General features: G+C 34.6%; 3 protein-coding genes across 3 annotated transcripts; 1 reads left to right on the forward strand and 2 right to left on the reverse strand.

The window, feature by feature from the left end:
* Positions 1 to 10706: 10706 nt before the first annotated feature.
* On the forward strand, positions 10707 to 11810 carry LOC142639755 (F-box protein At3g07870-like). Its single transcript, XM_075813894.1, has one exon. The coding sequence runs from the start codon at positions 10707 to 10709 to the stop codon at positions 11808 to 11810; it is 1104 nt and encodes a 367-aa protein (XP_075670009.1).
* A 2099-nt stretch (positions 11811 to 13909) lies between these two features.
* On the reverse strand, positions 13910 to 16892 carry LOC142638402 (uncharacterized). Its single transcript, XM_075812437.1, has 5 exons — positions 16538 to 16892; positions 15793 to 15874; positions 14628 to 14786; positions 14319 to 14388; positions 13910 to 14015 (listed from the first exon to the last, which is right to left on the reverse strand). Exons 1-5 carry the CDS (start codon positions 16730 to 16732, stop codon positions 13973 to 13975), a joined length of 549 nt encoding a protein of 182 aa, XP_075668552.1. The 5' UTR covers positions 16733 to 16892; the 3' UTR covers positions 13910 to 13972.
* Positions 16893 to 21406: 4514 nt separating this feature from the next.
* Positions 21407 to 23344, reverse strand: LOC142640640 (uncharacterized). Its single transcript, XM_075814822.1, has 2 exons — positions 23166 to 23344; positions 21407 to 22317 (listed from the first exon to the last, which is right to left on the reverse strand). The coding sequence occupies exons 1-2, from the start codon at positions 23178 to 23180 to the stop codon at positions 21799 to 21801; spliced, it is 534 nt and encodes a 177-aa protein (XP_075670937.1). The 5' UTR covers positions 23181 to 23344; the 3' UTR covers positions 21407 to 21798.
* Between the last annotated feature and the right edge of the window lie 523 nt (positions 23345 to 23867).

Raw genomic sequence — 23867 nt, forward strand, 5'->3', positions numbered from 1 at the left:
ACCCACCTCTCTCTTTGCCTTTAGAAAAACATTATTTTTAGGGAAAAACAATAATAACAAAAATCAAAAAGTTAAGGTTTTTGATTACTTAATAACTTCTATGAGAACAAAGTGGAGGAATAACACTAATCAAATATAAATCAAAAAAAGATCAATGGAAATTTTGTATAAATCATTGACTTATTAATCTTTTTTTCAAAATTCTAGCCCATTTATTTTTTCCGTGTTCCTTGTTTGTGACCCTTTCTCATTTCTACATGTGAAAACAGGGGAGGCAATAGCTTTGGGTTTCCAGCACTACGTTTTGGCCTTAGGAACTACTGTTATGATCCCATCATTCCTTGTTTCATTTCTATTCTCCTCCACTTCTCAATGGACTCCCGCTGGCGATCGACCTCCAAAGCCACCACCGCACCACCACCACACATGAAAATGGGAGTGGGTCTACATCATAATGACAAAGAGCCCAAGGCCTTAGATGCTTTGCCACTCCCACTTTACCTCACCAATCTTGTCTTCTTCACTTTGTTTTTCTCTATGGTCTACTTCTTGCTCACTCGCTGGCGTGAGAAGATTCATAACTCCACCCCTCTTCAAGTCCTTAACTTGTCTGAGATCATCACCATTTTCGCCTTCATCACTTCCTTCATCTACCTCCTTGGTTTCTTTGGAATTGATTTTGTCTAGTTAGTTCTTCGACTTTCCACTAATCTCTGGCTTAACGAGGACAAAATCAACGATGCCCAGAACACAAACGAAATCATTCTTAAAGAAGACTCTCGTAAAGTCCCTTGTGGTGCTGGCCTCGATTTCTCACCTCCTTAGAACTCTGCCTCTCTCTCTCTCTCTTTCTCTGCTTTTTGATTTATACAAAAGTTCCGTTGAGCTTTTTTTTATTTATATTTGATTCATGTGCTATTCCCCCCACTTTGTTCTTGTAGAAGTTCAATCAAAACCCTAACTTTTTTATTTTTGTTATACTTGTTTTTCCCTAAAAATATGTTTTTCTAACGGCAAAGAGAGAGGTGGGTAACAAAGCCCTAACGGAAGTTACCTCAGATGTGCAAAGCGTTAAGTTTTGAACCACGAGTAGGCAAAGTGAAAACGAGTCTTATCACAGGTGGATTTACTGTAATTTCCCCTTTTTTATATTATAGATTAAATCAAGTTCTTAACTTGAAGAGCCGGATTTCATCCCATTCTTCAAAACATATGATTTCCTCATGTTATTGTTCAAGTTTGACTTGGGCTAGTAAGTCCAAGAGCCTAAATGAACACCCAATTTAATTTGGGCTGTTAACAAGTGAACTATGTCAGAGACATGGAGAAACCAAAGCTCATAAAAATAAAATAAAAAATACAAAAACCAAAAAACAACAAAAAACAAAATCCTTGTGAAGCAGTGATGATATGCACCAAAAAAGTAAACAACTATTTTTTTAAGTTTTCCTAATGTGCTTTATGATTTGATGCTACTGTCATGACACAAGAACATTGTTCTCATTAACTGACTTTGTTAAAGTCATATTCTCTATGTAATTGGCTAATCCTTTGACAAAAACTTTACCTGTAATTGGGTAGATCAAAGTTAGGCTTAATGTATCAAGAAGTATGTTGTTCAAACATATCACGTGGTATCATTAAAGACATGAAGTTTGATCCAAGAAACAAGTGAAGAAAAGCTGTTTCATTAAAGTTTGACACCAACTGCTATCGAGGATTAATGAAGAAGCTCGACACAAGCTCGAACTATCGAGAATTACGATTTTATAATTCTCAGATCTGAAATTTGCCCATAATGACTTGAATTATTAGGGTTTCTCTCTCTACAACCCTAGTCATATATAAGGCTTACTTGAAAAGTCATCAAGTACGAAAACAGATACTCAGAACTCACATACTATATGTAAAGCTAATGCATTTGTACACCTTAGAGTTTTATAACCAAATACTTCCTAATCATCAACGTTTATGAAGTGAAGAATTTTGTAGCCAAAAACAATCAATCAAGTTACTGGAGTTAGTCACGTACTGGAATTCATGCAAAGGAGCTAGTCACAAATTGGAAATTTGTGCAAAGCAAAGAAGTCTACTACAATATCAAGTTCAATTGGGCATTGAAGCAAAGGTTCAACTGTAGGTTGGTACTCTGAGATAGGCTAAGGTAGTGGTAAGATTCTTCATACTTGTAACCACTTGATTATTGATTAGTGGATTCTTGGGAGTGGTGACCTGAAATTCACCTAGTGGGATTTTTGACTTGTGAAAGGGTCTCCCCATTTTTCAACAAATCACCATATTACTTATTTTTTCACTGCATAATAGTTATTTGGTAAATTATTGGTGCCTCCACGATTTGCATGTAATTTGACCTAATTAATTAACTTGGATAATTGAATTAATTAATCGGGGTCAATCTATTCTAACCCACCAAGTGGTATCAGAGCAGGCACACTCTAATTAGGTTTTTAATCTTTGCAATGTGATTCATTGACCCCTGTTGTTATGGATCGTGGAAAATCGTTGATTATACATCCTCCGTTTAATGGTACTAACTATGCATACTGGAAAGTATGCATGAGAGCTTTTTTGCAGTCCCTAGATAAAAAGGTCTAGCTTGCTGTGTCAAAGTTGGATGGATCAAACCAGCTAAACCGTCGCCATCTTGGGATGACGACAAGATCAAAGCTGCAAATTCCAATAGTTAAGTGTTGAATGTCTTGTTTAGTGCTGTGACTAATGAGAAGTTTAAGAACATCTGATCAATTGAGAGTGCTAAGGAAGCACGAAAAATCATTCAAAACACTTATGAAGGTACCAAAACTGTAAAAGATTCAAAGCTTCAAAGGCTTACCACTAGCGTTGAAGAAATAAGGACGGATGACGATGAGATGTTCGATGAATTCTATGACAAGTTCAAGGACATGATGAATTCGGCTTTCAACTTAGGTGAAAAGAATCCAGAACCTAAGATTGAATGGAAAATCCTCACATCACTTCCAGAGCAGTTTCATGCTAAGATTACCGCCATAGAAGAATCGAAGGACATTGACACCATTCCATTAATAGAGTTGATTGGAAATCTACAAACCTATGAATTAGGTTTAGTGAGGATTGGCAAGGGGGTAAGAGCATGAACATGGCTCTAAAAGCAAAGAATGATGAAGAAGATGAGACGTCTAAAGATGAAAACTCAAAGTTTAAATCTTTCATCACTAGACAATTCAAGAAGTTCATCAAAAATGCAAATGTCAAGGCAAGTGACAAGGATTGCAAACAATCTAGATTTCCTCAATCTAAATCTCAAGATAGATTTAAGAGAGAATCCAAAGAAATTGGATAAATTAGCAACACTTCGGCCGGTCCAAAGTACTATGGCTATCAAGGGTACAGACATATGAAGCAAGAGTGTCCAACTTATCTCAAGTCTACTGGCAAAAGCAAAGCATTAGCTGCTACCTTGAGTGATACTGAACTAAAAGCAAATTTGAAAGATAGTGATCAAGAAGGAACATTCATGGCCTTTATAGCAACTATTGAATTTCCCAAAGAATCTGAAGAACTGATTCACGAGGAAGAGGAAGAGGAATTGATGGAGTCGAACGAGAAGATGGATGATAAAGTTGACGTCCAAACTTCCTTCACAAAGCTTTATAAGAATTCTGGGAAATATGAAAAGATTTACAAGCTAGCTACAAGGAAGCTAAGTGAAGTGGAGTTGGAATGAGAAAAACTTCCAAAATGCTGCATCTAATAAAACTGGTCTCGGGTATGATCACTCTCTCTCCTTTTTTAGCTCTTCTAGTACTTTACATAATACCATTTTTGTTCCTCCTGCTTCAAATGCTAAATTTGAGATAGATAAGCCTAAGATAGAAATAGTCATTGAGGACAAAAATGATAAGCGCAAATCCATTCTAGGAGCACCCCCTAAAATTGTTAAGAAAGAGACAAAGTAGAAAAATCATCACTCCACTAACAAGAAGTCTCAACCGAAGAAACCACACTTCTGACAACATAGTGAAGTGTCGGGACACACTCATCCAAATTGCTATAAGCGGCTTACTACTCAACAAAGTATTAGTGTGTCATCCTTTGGAAGCCAAAATCAATTCCAAAATTATTTGGCTCCTCTTGGATAACTTTTAAAGGCTGTTCTTTTCCTAACTAACTTAAATGGGTTCAATCATCATTCTTATCCACCTAAGTAGAGGTCTCAGAAGAAGAAAACTTCTCCTCCCTCCAAATCTCTTGTTTGGAAGGAAAAAGACTACTCTAAGTAATTCATTCACTTATCTTGCATCCCTTATGTGTTTTTGTTTGTTTTAAGTCAGTCTAGTTTTACTTCTTTTTAACATATTTTTTGTTTTCAATAAATAAAACAAAATAAAATAAAAAGGGAAAATTTGAAAAATACAAAAATAGTGTGGTTTGTGTATACTAATACTTGTGTACCTTTGGATGGCCAATGAAACAAGATTTCTTAAACTTTGTATCACTTGTAGTTTAGATGAGCATCTTCATGCATAACGAAGCAATGTCAACTTTGTGACTCGTTATGTGATTTATATGATTTGGTTAATCTTTTATCATTCATAACTTTATCACTCTTTTTGACGGGAATCACTAAAAAATCCTAAGAAAAAAGCACAAATAATTATCTCACCACTAAAACTCGTCAATCATAAAATATTTGTGTGCAATTCATAAAAGTCGTGCTCAGTAAGGTGTAGCACAGTAAGAACAAGATGTTTGGCTAACATAACTGGGTATTTCTTTTTTCTCTCTCATATGTCCATGCATGATATGTCTTTTTATACTTAAAAGATAAATATACAAAGAACTTGAAAAGCAAAAAGAATCAAAATGTTTTTGCATATGGTTGCAAGCGTGTTTCTAGGAGATGTGTGAGCTATATGATGTACCTCAAAGGTAATGGCCACCATCAAACAGTTATGATTATGTGTGAATAAATCTTGATTCTATTATATCATTATTCTCATATGATGAAAAAATTGTGCTTTCTTGCAAAAGTTTCATACACAACACGTAATTCTTTGCTACTCATGATACTATTGTATAGGTACAATGTAATTTGGTCATCACAAGGAATACATATGGTATTATAAGCTTACTAAATTGTCTTAACCTATTTTTTGAAAATATAATTGGTTAGACTTGTTTAGTGTTTTGGATCAAGGAATGTGTTGCATCTAAAGTTTTTGTTGTGTTTGAGTGCTTAGCATGCTTATATGATGTTTGGTGTGGTGTTTATCTTTTATGCATTCATATCATATCTTTTTTCTCTTGCAAATTCATGTTTGTGTGCTGCTCAATACAAGCTCGATAGTAGTCTTCATACCTCTGGACACAAGCCTCTTCTATCGAGGTTTTCCGAGCCTTTCTTGATACCTCTCGACACATAACCTGATACATCAAGCAATTTTTCTAAACTCTTTGCCTACTCGACATCTATTTGACACCTACCTCGATACATTGAAGTTTTAAGTCGTCGACACCTCCTTGATACCTCTCGATCTATCAAGATTTTATTCTCAACACCTCCTTAATACTTCTTCAATCTATCAAGAAACCTGTTTCTATATATAGTCGAGGTTCAACCTAATTTTGCTCAAACTCAAATATCTCGATCTCACACTCTTCTCGCTCGATCCAAAACTTTTCTTTTCATAAAAATCTTTCATCCCTTCAAGATTTTGGCCCATTCCAAGCTCCAATCTATTGGTATGTGATCTAAAACTCTTCCTTTACTCTTTTCTCATGCATTTCATGCATTCTGTGACCTAGGTTTTAGACTTTTAGGAAAAATTCAGGGTTTTGTTGTAATGATCTCACATGAACATGTATTGCATTTATTAGCATTATAATCATGTTTCCATGCATTCTAGGTTGTGTGCTTGATTATGAACTATGAGTGTTGTAGTTTGGATTGGGTTTTCGCCCATGATGCAAATTGTTTTGCACATAACATGCTCATGCATTCCCATGCATTGCTCTTTATTTCTTCTTTTCTTGAGCATCTCTTCTAGTTATGTTTTCTCTTCCTTCTTTCCCTTAGTTTCCTGCTATGGCACCCAAAATGTCTGTCCCTTCTAGAAACCCGATCTCTAGTCGTGGTTCTTCTTCTTCTTCTTCTTCTATTCCTTCCAAAGATAGGTTCCACGATTCAGAATCCCAAAAAGATTTTGAGGATAACTTTTGTGATAGGGCAACTCACTTAGAACGCCATGTCGTTCTATCTGACTTTCTAGACACTCCTCTACCTGGTGTGTTAACTCTCGCGGTTGGGAATCTCTCTACAAGAAACCCTCTAGATGTCCAAGCGTGTTTATATAGGAGTTTTACTCCAACATACACGCTATCGATACCTGTATTCCTCAATTTACTACAACATTCCGAGGAATACGTATCATAGTCACATCAGAGCTCATTTACTACATGTCCCTAGGGTAGCTCATTTGGACTACCTTAATGCACCTTGTCTCCATTCTATCTCTCGAGATGAGCTCGCCTCAAGCTTTTGTGAGTAGCCCATGTCATGGAATGATACTCTTAACTTCACCACTCATGATTTTGCTAAGGGTCCAAGGATCATTTACATAGTGATGACCTTTGTTCTCACTCCACGGTCTCACTATAACACCACCACTAAGCCTCATGCTCATTTTCCATTCTCTCTTGGATGGTCTTTCTATAGACTTTCCCTTACATATAATATTATCTATGATAGATATTTATCGAGACATTGTTACAAGTGATAAGCTAATCTTTCCTTCGGCTATCACATGCATTTTCACACACATGCACGTTCCTATTCCTTTTTCCCATTTCTTTACGATCATGGGTGCTATTAGCAAGGAATCTATGCGGAGGAGCGCTGCATAACTAGTGGCCAAGGCCAAGCGGCCTCATCAGGAGTCTACTCCTGCTCAGTAGGAAGAGGCTTCTTTCCGAGCTGCAGAGGATACTACCTATGCCTCTCAATCTTCTTCCTCATCTACTCCACCTTCTTCTTCTAGAGCAGAAGCATCTCTCGCTGCCATCATGGATCAGTTTCAGCTTATGTGTGCTGATTTTGGTAGTTGTCTAGACCATCTTACTGATGAGATGTGTCAGATAAACACCAAAATTGGTCATATCGCTCATTGACAATCTCGCCTCAATGGCTTCATCCTTTCTCCCGAGCATGATCCTTCTATGGACTCTTCCTTTATTAGAGATGATGATGGTGATGATGCTTCTGGCTCTAATTATGATGATGAGATGATGCTCTCTCAGTGATTCACCCTTTATCACTCGTGGCAAAAAAGGGGAGTAGTTTTGGTTATAAGAGAGTAGTCTTGTTGTTATGGGTAAAGAGTATTTTTGAGCTATGTAGTGAGGTTTTTGTTGTATAGTTCTCATTACACGTACCTTGGTCTTGAGACCTTTTACATACATTTTACTTCTTGATATATAAATATATATATATATATGATGATGATGATGTATGTATGTTTTTCACCTTTATCTCACATGTGTTGTTTCTTTTCTTTCTTTATACACATATTTCTACTTTATATAACTTGTCTATATTTCACGCTTGATGCCTTTATGGTTCTTGTTTAGTGTTTTAAATAAGATAAGTTGCAAGTCTTTCATACCGTGATCTCTCTTCTTGCAAATTTTTTCAAGAGTTCATTGTATTAGTTAAACTTATGTAATTTTCTGTGTAATAATTAGGGAGATTGTTGTTTTATACTTCTCTCATAATTATGCTTGTGGTTTTGTCGTAGATTGTCAAAGGGGGAGATTGTTAGGGTAATATTTTCTATGTAATTGGCTAATCCTTTGACAAAACACACTTTACTTGTAATTGGATAGATCATTGGGTTTAATGTATCAAGAAGTATGTTATTCAAACATATCAAGCAATATCATTAAACACATGAAGTTTAATCCAAGAAACAAATGAAGAAAAGTTGTTTCATTAAAGCTCAACACTAGCTTGACACTAGCTACTATCGAGATTTAATGAAGAAGCTTGACACTAGCTTGATCTATCGAAAATTACAATTTCAAAATTCTCAGATCTAAAGTTTGGCCCATGATAACTTGAATGATTAAGATTTCTCTCTCTACAACCCTAATCATATATAAGGCTTATTTTAAAAGTTATCAAGTACGAAAACAGATACTCAAAACTCATATACTCTGTGTGAAGCTACTGCGTTTGTACACCTTTAAGTTTTGTAACCAAGTGCTTCCTGGTCTTCAATGCTTATGAAGTGAAGAACTTTACACCAACAACAATCAATCAAATTGCTAAAGTTAGTCACGTACTGGGAACCGTGCAAAGGAGTTAATCACATATTGGAGATTTGTGCAAAGCGAAGAAGTCTACTACAATATCAAGTTCAATTAGGTATTGAAGCAAAGATTCAACTATAAGTTGGTATTTTGGGATAGGTTAGGATAGTGGTAAGATTCTTTATACTTGTAACCGCTTAATTATTGATTAGTGGATTATTAAGAGTGTTGACCTAAAAGTCACTTGGTAGAGTGGTTCAAGAATTATAGCTTCATTCGAATTTAAAAGGACAAAGAATTTTGTGAGATTCTAAGTCCACATTGCAGCCTAGATGGGCATGATTCCCACTTACTAGTTCTTAGAGGATGTCTCTCTGCGATTGATTATACTAAACTAAATAAGATTGACATATGGTTAATAAAGAATTATGGTGTGAGGGAGTCTTGGATTAAAGGATACACCATTGAACCTGAGATTTCATTTAGTGGACTTATTCGAGTATTACAAATTTGCTTTGTTTTCCTATGATGCAAACACGAAGAGGCTATGCAAGATAATAAATGACAACCTACCCCCTTCATTCAAAGCAATTCCTCTTGTTGAAGCTTGAAAGTATCAAATCAATGGAATGTCCTATTAGCAGTAGATAGTAGAAAACATGTTATGTTTTAATGGGAAAACATGTTATGTTTTGATAGTGTATTAGTACAAAAATTATTTCTTGAATGTTCAATTTTTGAGTTTTAAGTTGTTTTGTTACCGTTTTATTCTTTTTATAAATATAAGTTCCAAGATTAGGGTTCTTGTCTTATGTATAAAAGAAATGCTTGCTAAGCAAAGGTGGAGATTGCTGCAAGAAGATGATTCATTACTATACAAGTACTTCAAGGCTAGATATTTCCCACAGTCTAATTTTCTTGAAGCTGTTGAGTCACCTAATTGCTCCTTTTTTTGGAGAAGCATAATGGTGGCGCTCCCCATTCTTAAAACTGGCTGCTGTTGGAGAGTTGGAAAAGGTTCTTCCATTAGAGTTCATTGGGATAGGTGGATCCCAAATCATCCAACAAAAAAAGTCCTATACCTGGCTAATGAAGAAACTGAGGGCCTACTGGTGTCTGACCTTATTGATCCGGAGTTACATTGGTGGAGAAGAGACATTTTCATGTCTTTGTTCCTCATCGAAGATGCTGAGGCAATTTGCAAAATCCCTTTGAGCCATAGAGATGTCCCAAATACAATTATGTGGATGAAAAATAAGAAGGGGTTGTTTTTGGTAAAATCGGCATATAGAGTGGATATGCAGGTTCGAAGAAGTGAAGGGTGGACTGAAAACTCTAATGGCTATGCAGGAAAACAAGTCTAGATTGCTCTATGGAAACTTAGAATTCCTAATAAGATCAAGGTTTTTGGTTGAAGGGCATGCCATGAGATATTGCCAACACGGATGAATTGTTGATGACAATGTATGCTTGAACTGCACCATATTTCTAGAAACGGCTATACATGCCTTGTGGGTTTATGAGGTTGCAAAGGATGTGTGGTCGGGAAGCTTATTAAAGCTACAGAAATGTTCCCATGGGCAACCTGACATGATTGAGCTCATTGAGTATCTGCTTAACAAAATCTCATTGCAGGATTTGGAATTATTCTTCATTCAATCATGGTTCATCTGGAATCAAAGGAACAATTTGTTGCATGGGAGTAAGCTTTGAGATCCTAATTGGCTAAGCAAGAGAGCTGCTGAGTATTTGGAGGAGTATCGGGCATCACAAGTTCAGCTAAGTGTTGCTTTGGTGGTGCACTCCATCAACGAGGTTTGGAAGCCACCTCCTCTATCGGTCTTCAAACTAAATTTTGATGCAGGTATCTTCTCGGAGAGTCACAGGTCTAGGTGCGAAGCAATTATCCGAAATGACAAGAGGAAGTGATGGCAGCCATGTTTGCTAAAGGCCCATCAGTGAGCAGTAGCAACGAAGCCAAGTTGCTAGCCTGTAGGAAAGCAATAGAGTTTGCAACTAATGCTAGAATTTCAGAACTTGTTATTGAAGGGGATAATGTTAATGTGATGAAAGCTATATCTTCATCTGTGGCCGACCTGTCTTTGCTTTATCTTGAATAGAATTAATCTTTTTATTTTATTTTAATTTGTTTATGTGGCGTGAGGTTAGCAGATATAGAAGTCCCTTAATTTGTATGCTTAGAAAAAAAGGCCATGCAGAGAGAATAGAGCCCTATGATTGGCCATCACGCTTAAACCCTTTTTTTTTTTTTAAAAAGATGCTTGGACAACACGCTTAAACCCTAAAAGCCTCAAATCTCAATCCTTTCTCTTAAAGCCTTAAACCCTAAGAACCTCTAATATAATCCTAAAATCACAATATCTCTCTCTCTCATAATGGATTCTCTCCCACCAGAGATCTCTCTAAACATCTTTTCACGACTGCCGTTTGTCTCCCTCATCTACTGCAAGCGTGTATCCAAGTCCTGGAATGCATTGCTGAAGCATCCTCACTTCCCTTACTTGCAAATAGCCTTTCATGATTTCCAAAACAACTTGTGCCTTATCCTCCATTGCTCTTCTACTTGTTCACCACACGACCATATTTTTATTGTCAATAGTTGTAGTCATCTCAGCGACCCCGATGAACACTGGAAGGATAACATGGATATCAACGTGCCGCTGCAAAATCACAAGTTTAACTCTATCGTAAACTGCAATGGTTTGCAGTTCTTGTCCTATATTGAATCTGATAACATCATGATGCATAACAAAGGTTTCGTTTACAATATTCTTGCGGCTGAGTTGACAAATTTGCCTAATTCTCCCACCTTCTTTAAGGAATTCAAGGTGGCATATGGGTTTGGCTTCCATCCAAGAACCAAGGAATACAAGGTGGTGAGAATTTTTGAACAAGAATGTGTAAGCTATGATTTTGGACGTTTCAAACTATCTTTAGACAAAACTATTGAGGTGTTTACTCTGGGAACATATGCCTGGAGAACTAAAAGAAATAACCCTTTCTTGCTTCAGATGCAACCTAGTGAGGCATTGGTTAATGGAGCTCTTCATTGGTTAGGCCAAGCCAAGGTAAGCCACTCACAACTCATTATATCCTTCAACTATGAAGGATTTTATCAGATTCCAAGCCCAAATTGCAGATTTGATATGCTACAAAGCCATTTACTATTATTAGGTGGGTGTCTTTCTTTGACTGTTCATACTGATAAAAAAAATATTGATATTTGGTTGATGAAGAACTATGGAATACAGGGGTCCTGGACTAAAGAATTCACCATCAACTCTAAAAGTCTATCATTAGGATCTATTCGGCCTCTATTCCTCCTGTCAAACGGCAAGGTTTTGATTGAATATGCAAAACAGAGCCTCTTTTTATATGACACAAACAAGAAGATGACCAAGAAAATAAATCTTGGTGACTTCCCGTATCATTTCCAAGCAGTTCCTCATGTCAAACCTATCAATTCAGTACGGCCTTAGTTCCAAATGTGCACTATAGGTGTGTAATTCTTTTAATCATATAAAGAATCAAGAAGGAATTAGTTAATCAGATACAATCATACAAGATTAGACAAGTAAGGTTCTTGGATTTGGTATCCTGCTAGGTCAGAGGACTTGGTACCCATTCAAAGCAAGTTGAGCTTGTTGGTGATTGGGAGGGAAGACAAGCCGATTTGGTGGAAGCTATTATGGTTCTCTAAAACAATCCCTAGACATGCTTTCTTTGAGTTATTCATAATACACTCACAACTAAAGATCGATTGATGATCTGGGGCATTGTTATGGATACTCAACTTGTTCTCTACAAGTCGAGGAAAGAGAGCAGAAACCACTTTTTATTTTTTAATGCTCTTTGTCAAAAAGGATTTGGAAAACCTTTTTTTTTTAATTCCCTTTCTTGAAAAGGATTTGGAAAACTCTGGTATCACAGGATTTAATAAAAAAAATCCTAAATATCATTGGGTGAATCTCAATTGAAGGGTAAAAGTTTGAAAACCCTTTTATGCATGCTATCATTGCGGTCTACATTTGATCAAGGGAGGATTGATTCTGAAGAGGGTATAGTGAGGGAGATTAAAAATAGAGTAGAAAATGGAGGTCAATTTTGTAACTGATCTTTGTTGCTTTTGAGGTATTTCCCTTTTTGTTATCAGACGAAAATCTGATGTATAGGTAGAGTAACTTGAGTTGTTCTTTCTTCATTCAGCAATCTATTTTCCTTTTCAGATCCTTTTGATGAAGTGCCAATTATCTATTTTTGCATTCACCATCCCCCAAATGTTAGTTTGATTAAAGTTACTACAGGAGTTGGAGCGATATTACTTTGTTTCATAGAAATTTAAGCTACAATTGCTGTTAATAATTCCAAATCTCTAGTATTTTTGAATTAGAAGGTGTTTTATGTAAAGAACACAATCAGTATGATCAAATCTCAAATGCCAAGAGCTTTGTAACTCAACTAATACTTTTTAGTATTTCCAACGAAAACATCAACAGTACAAATAACCTCTTCCCTAACTATCAAATTATCAAAATATTTGATCAAATCTCAAATTTTGAAACAATCATGCTCTAATGGGAATAAGATAGTTGTATTTAGTATAAGTGCCTATTCAGACAATAATGATCAATATCCAATAAATGCATGCAATGCCAACAATGAAGGGAAAAAAAAGGAGAGAAAATAGTAGGCATGAATTCTTTTAGAAATTTTAAGAATACTTGTATTTTATCACTCAAGAAAGGAGACAAGACCGTAGGTGTTATGGGCACAATAATCTTATTAATTAGTTGATGTCATTTACAAGATGAATGATCTTTAAATTTTGACTATGAAGGCTCAAATTGTGGGTGATTTTGGTTTCTTTTTTCTTTTTAATTTCTTAACAGCTCTTAATTTTATGATAAACGTAGTGACTATCATGCCCAACTTGTACGCTCTCTTGCTAAGTTTCTTGATAAAATCAAGCCCATAAGGAGGTGCATTTTCCTTTTTATAGGTAGATAGAGGGGAATGGGGGAGGTAAGGCTCGAACCATAGACATGGGGCAACACAAAGAATGTTATTACCATTAGACTATCACTTGAAACCCAACAAAAAGGTGTATTAACCCTATAATATTAGTGTTAGTCCCACATTGATAATAGCACGAATCCAATTAGGAATATTAGTCCCACGTTGAAAAGAAAAGAAGTAGGGAGGTGTGTCAATCCCTATAAATAGAGTGGTGCTGTAGCTTCGTTTAGTGTGTGAGAGTAAGAAGACCAGACTTGGTCTTGTGAGAGAATTAAAGATTATTCTTTGTCTAGTGTGTTAGTGTGAGACACAGATATTGGGATTTAGGTTAGCTTTTGTGAAGATTTAGTGAGACTTTTTGAGGGCGGTTTTAATCCTTATAATTGATAATAGATTTTGGTTGGTGTTGCCCGTGGATGTAGGCACAAAGTTTACCAATCCTCGTTAAATATTGTGTTGTTGTGGTGCTTACAATTTCCTCTTTTTTTGCATGTATTTAACAACAGTTCTCTAGTATCTATCATCTCATAACTGGAAAATGTAATACCAATAGCCCAAGGCAAAAATGCTTACCCTCACGGTACAGCATACTTAACCAAAGCATTGGTCTCATGGAGCAGCATACTTAAGCAACAGAAGTTTTAAGTATGATGAAGAATGCCACCATTCTGTAGGACAAAGTCAATTTCTAATCAGATATAGAACTTTTTTGCTTTGGTGGGGAGGGGGGTGAGAAAGAGTTTCTTTTCTGCATAAGATTAATGTTTCCTTTTGTCCTATAGCTGATTTTTAAAATAGAGTTGTTTATGTGTCTAAGTATACTTCTGTATAACACTTTACAAAATATCTACAAGAAATGAGAGACTGGATACGTTATGAAGGAACATGGTACAGGTTTGTGTGCTATACATTCTTGAAGAAATGATGGAACATTGTTTATGGTCAAATATCCAAGCAAGTTGATAGTTTACCCCAGACCACCATTGCTTCTTCGCAAGCACTCCAGCACATCCTTTTGGCCAGTGAGATATTCGATCAAGCCTTCCAAGTGACAAAAGTAGATTAATATGATGAAAAATATAAGGTACAAGTTGAAAAGTACAGAGAGTTAGGATCTCAATGAATGATCTAAACTTAAACCAATATGCTGATGTGATTCTAAACTCAACTACTTGATTATATGGACGTAGTAGTCTTCCTGATAGCCCAATTGCATATTGTAAAAAGGAACAGAGTGACACACACACATAAACATATTAAAATAACAAATAAATTATTACCATTGGTATAATCTCGACAGTCATGGTGGCCAACCCTCAAATCAGTTTTCCAGCTTTTGTTGAATTCACATGCTACATCTACGGCATCAACATTGGGAGATCCAACATACCAGCATTTGCTTCTTGGTACTTCTCTCAACTTCCTCATAAGAAGAACTCCTAATGGTAGGGAACATATTAAAATTCTAGCATTCAGGAATTGAAAGACCAATGTCAAATTGTAGAAACTATCTCCAAACTTCTCTTCGATTTTGACTTAAACTTCAGCAAGGGACAAGTCAAGTTTTATTTACACCAAAATGTATTAGGCAATTGGCATAAATAGCAAGAAGATGTGTGTGTGTGTGTGTGTGTTGGGAACCCAAAAGGGAGCAATTTTCTTTAGGAAATATAACTAAATCCTTGGAGCTCAGTTGATGCTATCAGTTAGTCAGATGAACAAATTGGTAGAAACTTGCAATCATTAGAAAGGAGCATCTTCCGATCAACATCATATTAATAGTTAGCAACTTTCAAATTCTCTTAGGTAATCTCGAATTTGATTGGACAACAGAAAACAAAATTTAAAAATAAATAAATAAATAGTAAGAGGATTATGGATATATAGCATTTGACAAAAACTAGTGACGCACTTCAATAGCTTGGTACTTATTCTAGGCAACCCTTGGTGCTGATTCCTTGGTTTTGTTTTCTATGGCTGGATGCTGATCCCTAAGTCTATTTTTATTTTTCTGCTCTTGTGTTTATTTTCAAATCGCTTGAGAAATTTGTACTGTATCAACAAGTTCTATTAACCAATTACTTAAGGAAAACAGACTAAAGAGTAGAATGAGGCTTCCTTGACCTAGTTTTGGAGTAGTACTATTGACAAGTCCAGTAGGATCAAACATAGTTACAGGATTTCAGCCACAGATTAGACAACAAGTGTTCTTTACCTTTTTGTATATTGAAATTTGCATCATGTATGCTACAAAAATTTCAAATCTGATGAAGTTTCATATTCCAAATTCATATATAAACTTGTTAACTTAGTGGCGGCTCCAAGAATTTTTTCCAAGATGGTCATTAATAAACTTAAATTACACAAAATCCAAGAAAAGAGAACTTCATATATTAACAAGAACTATTCAGGGATGAAATATCTGGAAGAATAAAAAAACCTCACCAGGTACTGGTCTACCAGCTATGACATCAAGAGCAACATATATATTTTCAGGATCTTTAGGTTGAAAATCAAAAACCAAAGCCTGAAGAAAAAAAAAAACAGTCTGATTGGAACTTCTAGATTGCAATATGCAACTAGATTGAACATTCTAGCCCTAAAACAGACTAAGCTAAGAAAACCTCAGTCCAATAAAAGTTTTGGAAACCCTGAACCTATTATCCTCTGGGACTACGCCTTTGTAAATCCAACTTATACAAGAGGAAGCCAGCTGTTTCCCTTATATATTAAGAATAAAAATGCTTCTGAAAAATTAGTGATATATCTTAATATATGCCCTTTAAAAGGAATTCCAGGGTTGAAGTTGAAAAATGGATATAATGAAACTAAAAATTCAATCTTTGCAGGATTAGAGTTATATTTAAACTTCAAATCATGCACTCATATAAGAAGGGAATGTTATGATTGTTATCACAAGTGAAAAAATAAATAAAATTAACAATTATTATATCAGAAACCCATGTGTACATGTACATGTAATGATTGGATAGGAGAGCCTCTGAGCCACATAATTCCTATAACCCATCACAAAAAATAAATAAATAAATAATTTGCAGTTGATATAACAAACACCCATGAAATGAAAGGCCCAGATAGCCAGGAAAAATTCATTATTTTTACCACCTTCCTTAACAGAATGATATATAAAAAATGAAAACCGGGTGGGAATTGGAGAGGATAGAAGAACCTGAGAAGGAGGAGGTGGTGAGGAGGGTTTAATGAGGACCATAAAATGGTGCAAATCCCATAGATTGAGAGAGTAAGCAGTAGACATAAGCAACTGGGCTGGTCCTTTTGTGGCCCTTAGAGGCACTGCCATTACATACACTTCATCTCTGCCTTTTGTTATTGCTGATTTTGTTAACAGTGAGACCAGAGCCATTTTTGCTTTGCCAGAAATTGAAACGTTGGACAAGTTGAACTCTTTTTACAATTACATTTGAAAGATTGGGCAGCATATGTTAGCCCAACGGATACTGCTAGTGTATGTACCTCTTTATTGGGTTTGCTTGGGCTTTTGGGATAAAAACATGATTTTAGTTCCAAAAAAAATTTGAATGTAATACCAATAGGGTATGTACAACAGTATTTATCCTTATCCTTAATTTTTGACACAAGTTTCAAGCGAGGAATAATTTTAAATTTTCTTTTGATGGCACGGTATCTCCCTAAGACAAGTCCTTTGGACCCGCCCTTATCTCTCGAATGCACAAACCATAATTTGCACAGACCCATGCATCGGCTGGGTTCAAATAAAACCCGAGTTAAGGGTCAAACTTGGGAAGATTGGGTTTACAATTTGTTTTGATGCACCCCTTGACCACTGAGGCAAACCACATAGCAGGGGCTTCATGATTCTAGAACAATTTAATTTGATGAAGAGAGATACTGCAGGCTGATATATAATGCAAGACTAAGGTCAGACTACAAATTAGAACTTGGATCATGTTTGAGTTTGAAGTAAGCATGAGCTCAGTTGAAATAGAATTTCACACAATCATAGCATGGAATTCGGTATAGGTCACTTTTCTAAGTTACATACCAACTTGGATTTTTATCAAATGATGCTTTGTCATCATATTAGAGCAGGGGGGTCATGCCGTGTGACATATCATAATTTTCTCTCAAGGTAAAGAATCTTTTGTAGAAGACGCAAAAGCAAAAAAAGAGTATAAAAATCAAATAACAAGGTCTTTGGTGTCACTTATGATGATGACTGGTTTTTCTTTTCTTTATTTTGATGTTATCTTGGTATTGTCACTTTCAAGACTATCACTTTTTTTTTTTTTAACTAGTTAAAAGCACCAAAATTTTCACAAGTTACGTAGTTGCTAAATTGTTATTAGACTAATAACACACTCACGTAAATTTATTATTAACACCACTTTTATAATGCACTCATCACATTAAATCAATGAAAATAAGTTGAGAAAACTTGTGACATTATGATTTTGCTTCTGTGTCAAAATATGATATAATTAGTCATAACAAGCATATAAAGTATAAAGAAGTAATACATAGTGACTCGCTAAAGGGCTAACTCAATACATTTTGAGACCTACTGCAATAAATTTTAGTTAATTTTTTAATATTTAAATATTATGTATTCAACTTTTTTTTGTTTTTGAGAAACAAGATTAGTAATATAGTTATTTGAATTTAAGTTTATTAATATCTCCTTTACCAATTGTTTAAATAATTGATTTTAAATTATTATTCAGCACCTTCATAACAAATTCATAATAATTTGTTGTTATAAAATAACTTAAAATTTTAATTGTGTTGGGTTTTTATTGGCTCAATATTTTAAAGCCTTTTTTGAAAATGGTGAAAGAATGCAAGACTGAAAAAAAAAAATTCTTTTGAAAAAATTAGTTATCGTTTTAAAATTTTGGTAAAAAAAAAAATCCATTCTAGGGTTTTTTGTTTCTTTAATGGACCTTAAAAGCTAAAACCTTTAAAAACAAAATACGTAAATGCACTTTTAGTCCCTACATTTCACATCTTTTCCATTTTGGTCCTTACATTTTTATTTCACCACTTTTAGTCTCTAAATTAATTAACAAGTTCCATTTTGATTCTTACCGTTACTCACTCAATAGAAATTGCTGGTGTGGCAAACGAAGTCCATTGTTGGCACATTAAATGCTGACATGACCAATAAAATAATATTAAAAAATTATATATTATTTAAAATATGCCACTTCAACATTTTAATTTAAAATCTTAAAAAAATAAATTTTAATTTTGCAATTCTAATTTAAATTTAAAAAAAAAAACCTTTTTTCTTTTCAGTTTTAAAGATAAGAAAAAAAATCTTGTAGTAACTATCTCAATTTTTCTTAAATTTTCTTGTCAACCAAACACAACATCATCAATAAACACAAAACTCAAACTCATTTTCATTTTTCTATCTCTCTCTCTTAGGTCAAACACTCAAACTCCGCTCTCTCCCTCTTTGCTTTCTCTCATTTCTTTTTCTCTTTAAGTTCAAGTTGTAGTTTTTGGGATATGGCTTTGATCTGGGCTTAGAGAAAGAGAGGTTGAGATGTGGTGGTTTGGATTTGGGTTGAGAAAAAGGGGTTGAGGTCGGCACTGGTTTGGATTTTGGTTTAAAGAGAGAGGGGCTAAGATCAGCGGTGATTTGAAGCAGATCGATGGTGAACCCGGCCCTTTCACTCTTCAACCTTCGCACCGTTCTCCTTTGAAACCGTCGTCGACGATCCTCTTTGCCACGCACCATCTTCACCATCTTCGATGCGAGACATCTCAGTCTGCCACGTGGCAAATGTGGTGAGAGAGGGGAGGGACCTAGAGAGCTATAGGGGAGGTTGCTAACGGGTTTCGGATCTGGGATTTGGGTTTGGTCGTTCAATTACCCATATCTTTGGTTTGGGATTTGGCTTTTGTTATTGGGTTTTTTTTTTTATTTGAGCTTGTTTGTACTAGGAGTTTATGTTGATGGAGGTAAGCAAATTGGGTTGTTGCTCATTTTGCTGAAGATGGATTGATGGGTTTGTGTTTGTATTCTTGCTAGATTTGTGTTTGTGTTCTTGCTGGATTTGTCTGCATTTGTGTTTGTGTTCTCACTGGATTTGTGTTTGTGTTCTTGCTTAATCTTGTGTTTGTTTTCTAAGAAAAAAAATGTCAAATAAAGGAAAATTTTCTTCTTGTTCTTAAATCTGGATTTGTGTTCTATTGTTCTTGTTCAAGGCACTCTTAGATCTCAATTCACATGATTTTTTGTTTTTAATTCTGTTTTTTAATTTTTTTTTATTTAGTTAAAATTAATAAATTAATTTTTTTAATTTAGATACTAATGTGGCATTTTTTAATGCCAAAATATTTTTTTTTTTTTTTTAATAATGTCGTCAGCCACATCAGCTTTTTCCATTAGTTGGCTGATGGCAAGGACTGATATGACACACGCTAATTGGTTTAGGGACTAAATATGGTAAAATGAAAATGCAGTGACCAAAGTAGAAATGAGACCAAAATCTAAGGACTAAAAGTGCATTTATGCCAAAACAAAATTGGGACAAATAAGGGGCCAATGCCTAGGCCTAAGTTGCCAAGGCGGTTTTACAGGTACTGATTAGCTAGCACATCAATGTGGGAAATGTTAACCAATACTCTTAGGGTATTGGTTTTAGAAACTATTTTTAGAAACATTTTTTTGAGAGTTGATAAAACAATAAATGTTATTGATACTAACATGTGTTCTTATGACATATATTAGTAAACTATTTTAGGGAACTTTTTATAGAAAAATAAAAAAGTTATCAACTTTTTTGAGATTCAGATTCTCTTGATTTCCTAGAATACTCCATCAGTAGATTTCTTTAAATCCTAACAACTTTTTTAGATTTAAGAGTTAAAATTCTATCATGTCAGCATTCCATTAACAATACTCTTAATTGTTTTGTTTGCAACATTATTTTATTATTTTAAGAGTATTGTTAGTAAAATACTGACATGGCAAAATCTAGACCCTTAAATCATAAAAGAGTGGTTATGATCTAAAGAAATCTACTGGTGGAATACCCTAGGAAATCTAGAGGATCTAAATCTACTTTTTTGATAGTTTTTTCAATTTTTCATAAAATATTTCCAAAAATAAATGATTAATATATGTCTTTAAGGGCACACATTAACCAAACCCTATATATTGGAGCCAATCTAGGAACTCTGTACTCCATAGACACTAGTAATTATTAACTCCCAATCTAGCAAAAGTCTCAACGTGTCACATGTTGCGTTTGCTACATCCATGTGCAACCCATATTTCATCTACAAGTTGACAACCATTCCAATTAACTCTCATGCCCAAATCAATGATCACAATCCAACATTGGTGATATATAAGGGTAAATTACATTTTTTGTCTTCATCCTATACACTATATTTCAATTTTATCATAACCTTTCAATTTAGTCAATTTGGTTTTTAATCTTTCAATACTATATCAATTTAGTCTATGCCGTTATTTTTAGATGAAAATTGATGGCATATCCAATGGCCAAAATAAAAAATAAAAAATTAGCTTCCATTGATATAAGAATAAATTAAAATTTTATTATGACTGTTTGTCATATCAGCAATTCTAATCCAAGATATAATGATATGAACTAAAATTATACGACACTAAAAGGTTATGAACTAAATTGAAATATGGTGTAAAAGATATGGGTCAAATATATAGTTTACCATTTATATAAATACATGTATATGTATATATATATTTATATATTTTGTTAAATTGATGACTGTGAAGGATCTAATCCACCCAAAAAATTTTGAGATTAATTAAGACTTCACTGTTGCTTGGAAAGAAAATGATGCAACTAAGTGTCGTTTAAGAACAACTTATTAACTTTTTGTTGAAATATTTTTACAATTTTTTAAAACTTTTTTATTTTTATTTTTTCAAAGTACATGTATATTTTAGAACATTTTTTTTTTATAAAAAAAAAAAAAAAAAATCAACAAAAAGTTGTTTCTAAATGAACACACAAAAATAAGCAAAACTAGATGGGTAAGATTTGGAGGAAAAATATTATACAAAGAAAGTAGTAATTATCATATAATTTTATTCAAACCAATTGCATCTTGTAATGAACATACATAAACATTATATATATATATATATATAATAGGATTCATCACCCTGCTTGGAACCCACAACCACACTCCCCACGTAGCAAACTTCATCATCCGTCAAACATTTTTCTCCTAGCTAGCTACAGCAGCCGATGCATGTTAGCCACGTGGCAAGTGGGTATTTGTGAGATCCAAGTGGGTCATACATCCATACCTAAATCATCCTTATTAGACCACTAAACAGCAAGAGAAGAGCCTCATTGAAGTACTTGACAATGCAATCTAAAGATACCCACTAAGACAAAGTCACAAACTTTGGCCAATGCTCACAAGTCATCATTGACCTTATTACTCAGCCTTCTGCACTGGGACTTCTGTATCAACTTTCTCCTTACTTTCAACTGCCTTCTTTTCTTCTTCCTTAACAGCCTCCTCTTTTGGAACTTCAGCTTCTGGTTCTGGTTTTGCTTCTGCTTCTGCTTCTGGCTTTGGTTCTGGTTCTGGTGCTACAGGGGCTTCATCAGTAGTAGCTTCTTTGGTGTCTTCAACAACAGCCTCAGGTACTTCCTTGGGGGCCTCCTCCTCTTCAGTCTTCTCAACTACTTTTGGCTCCTCCTCAGTCACAACCTTGGCCTCTTCTACTACCTCTTTAGTCTCAACTTTGGCTGGGGCTTCAGGTTCAGGTTCTGGGGCCACGGCTGCCTCAGACACTTTAGCCACAGTCTCTTCTGCTTCCTTTGCTGGCTCTTCTTTGGTTGGCTCTGGTGCAGGTGGTGCAGTCACTACCTCCGCTGTTGTCTTAGTCTCCTGAACCTTGATTGATTCCTCAGTTGCCTCCTCTGGAAGAGCTGTCTTTGCTGATACAACCTGTAGAACCAATACTCAGTGAATTATTAACTTGTGAAATGCTATTTAGAAGGTTTATCTTGAATCTAAAACTAATAGATAAAGAGCCAAAAATCCATTAATAGAGATTGCTATCAAGAAGTATATATAAAGGTGGAATACGTACGTGTGTGTGTGTGTTTTGTTGAAGTACTTGGCTTTTGTCATAAGCTCCCTACTAGTAGTAGTTTAGCAATATTTATTATAACCTAATATAGGCTTCTTGAAGTAACAACTATATATAGAGCAAATTCATGTGGCAGTGTTTTAAGATATATAGCTTCTAAACTCTAACACACAAATAGAATTCATTGTTAATGTTTCACTTTTTTACATTAAGCTTGAAAGTTGAAACAGATCACATATAATCATGTTGCATATAACCATATGAGCTACTATATATATATATATATATATATATATATATATATATATATATATATATATATATATATATATATATTCCTTATTCCTAGTAAATAATATTTTTTTTCACTGCATTAATAGAACTGGTTTTCAAGAAAAACCAAATTGGCTGTCCTTAAATTGGCCGGTGGTCTAAAAACATATAATTATCATGAATACTGTTTTATGAAATTAATAAATAGCAGATAGCGATCAGAATCAATGTAGTGATGAGCTTATCACCATAAGTAGATTGGTGTCTCAAAGTGGAAAAACCATATGGCTTCAATTTTTATTTGTAACTATTTAAAAAGCCATATCACAAAAGAGTAGATGGAATAACTAAGCAGTTACATAAGCACAAGTGGATTCCATATGAATCCTCAGAGTAAATGAAAAAGCTTAACTACAAGTTGAGAAATTACCTCAACAGTGGCCATTTGAACTCCGAGGAAAGTGTAATTGAACTACTAATAATATGATAAGCAGAAGCAAATTAGCTTAGTACAAGGAAGTGGTAGAGAGAAGAAAGAACTCTTGAGATGAAAAAAATGATCAAGAAGAGTGGTTTATATAGAGCATGTTCAGCCATCAAGTTGAGAAATGAAATAGAAAGAGAAAGTGAATGCATTTGAAGAATCTTGGGATTGTGACACCTCATCTCACTGAATTCAAGAATACAAGCATGTTTGATAATAATGCTAAAGTTAAGTCTAGAAATGAGGTTGCACTATTTTAAAAAATATCAATTTGGAAGAATAAAGTTTCTCTCCAAACTATTTTGGAAAGAAACCCTACAAACTCATCATATATTTTTATATTGAGTGTGAATTTTGAAAATCTAACCGTTAGATTGCATGTTCTTATTACATTCTTAATGCTTACAAAATTTCAAGAAGATCAAAGATCAATTGCTATGTCATCAAATAAATGTTATAATTTCAAGTTTTTGTGATCTAAAGTTGTATATAAAAAATAAGTTAATTAATCAAATAGTAAATATTATCCAATTTGAACGAAATTTGATACGTATGTTAAGAACATAAAGAACATGAAATTCAACAATTAGATTCTCAAAATTCACACCCAAAAAAGAAATATATGAGAAGTTTGAAGAGTTTCTCTCC

This window comes from Castanea sativa, chromosome 6 (genome assembly GCF_040712315.1).
Source record: "Castanea sativa cultivar Marrone di Chiusa Pesio chromosome 6, ASM4071231v1".
In the NCBI taxonomy this organism is placed as follows: domain Eukaryota; kingdom Viridiplantae; phylum Streptophyta; class Magnoliopsida; order Fagales; family Fagaceae; genus Castanea; species Castanea sativa.

Bases quoted from the DNA above. Each gene is read 5' to 3' on its own strand.
- LOC142639755 (XM_075813894.1), top strand. From the start codon at position 10,707: ATGGATTCTCTCCCACCAGAGATCTCTCTAAACATCTTTTCACGACTG.
- LOC142638402 (XM_075812437.1), bottom strand. From the start codon at position 16,732: ATGGCTCTGGTCTCACTGTTAACAAAATCAGCAATAACAAAAGGCAGA. The intron at 15,875-16,537 runs GTTCTTCTATCC...TTTTTTCTTCAG, and splicing joins CACCACCTCCTCCTTCTCAG to GCTTTGGTTTTTGATTTTCA. The intron at 14,787-15,792 runs GTGAGGTTTTTT...CCCTACCATTAG, and splicing joins AGCTGGTAGACCAGTACCTG to GAGTTCTTCTTATGAGGAAG.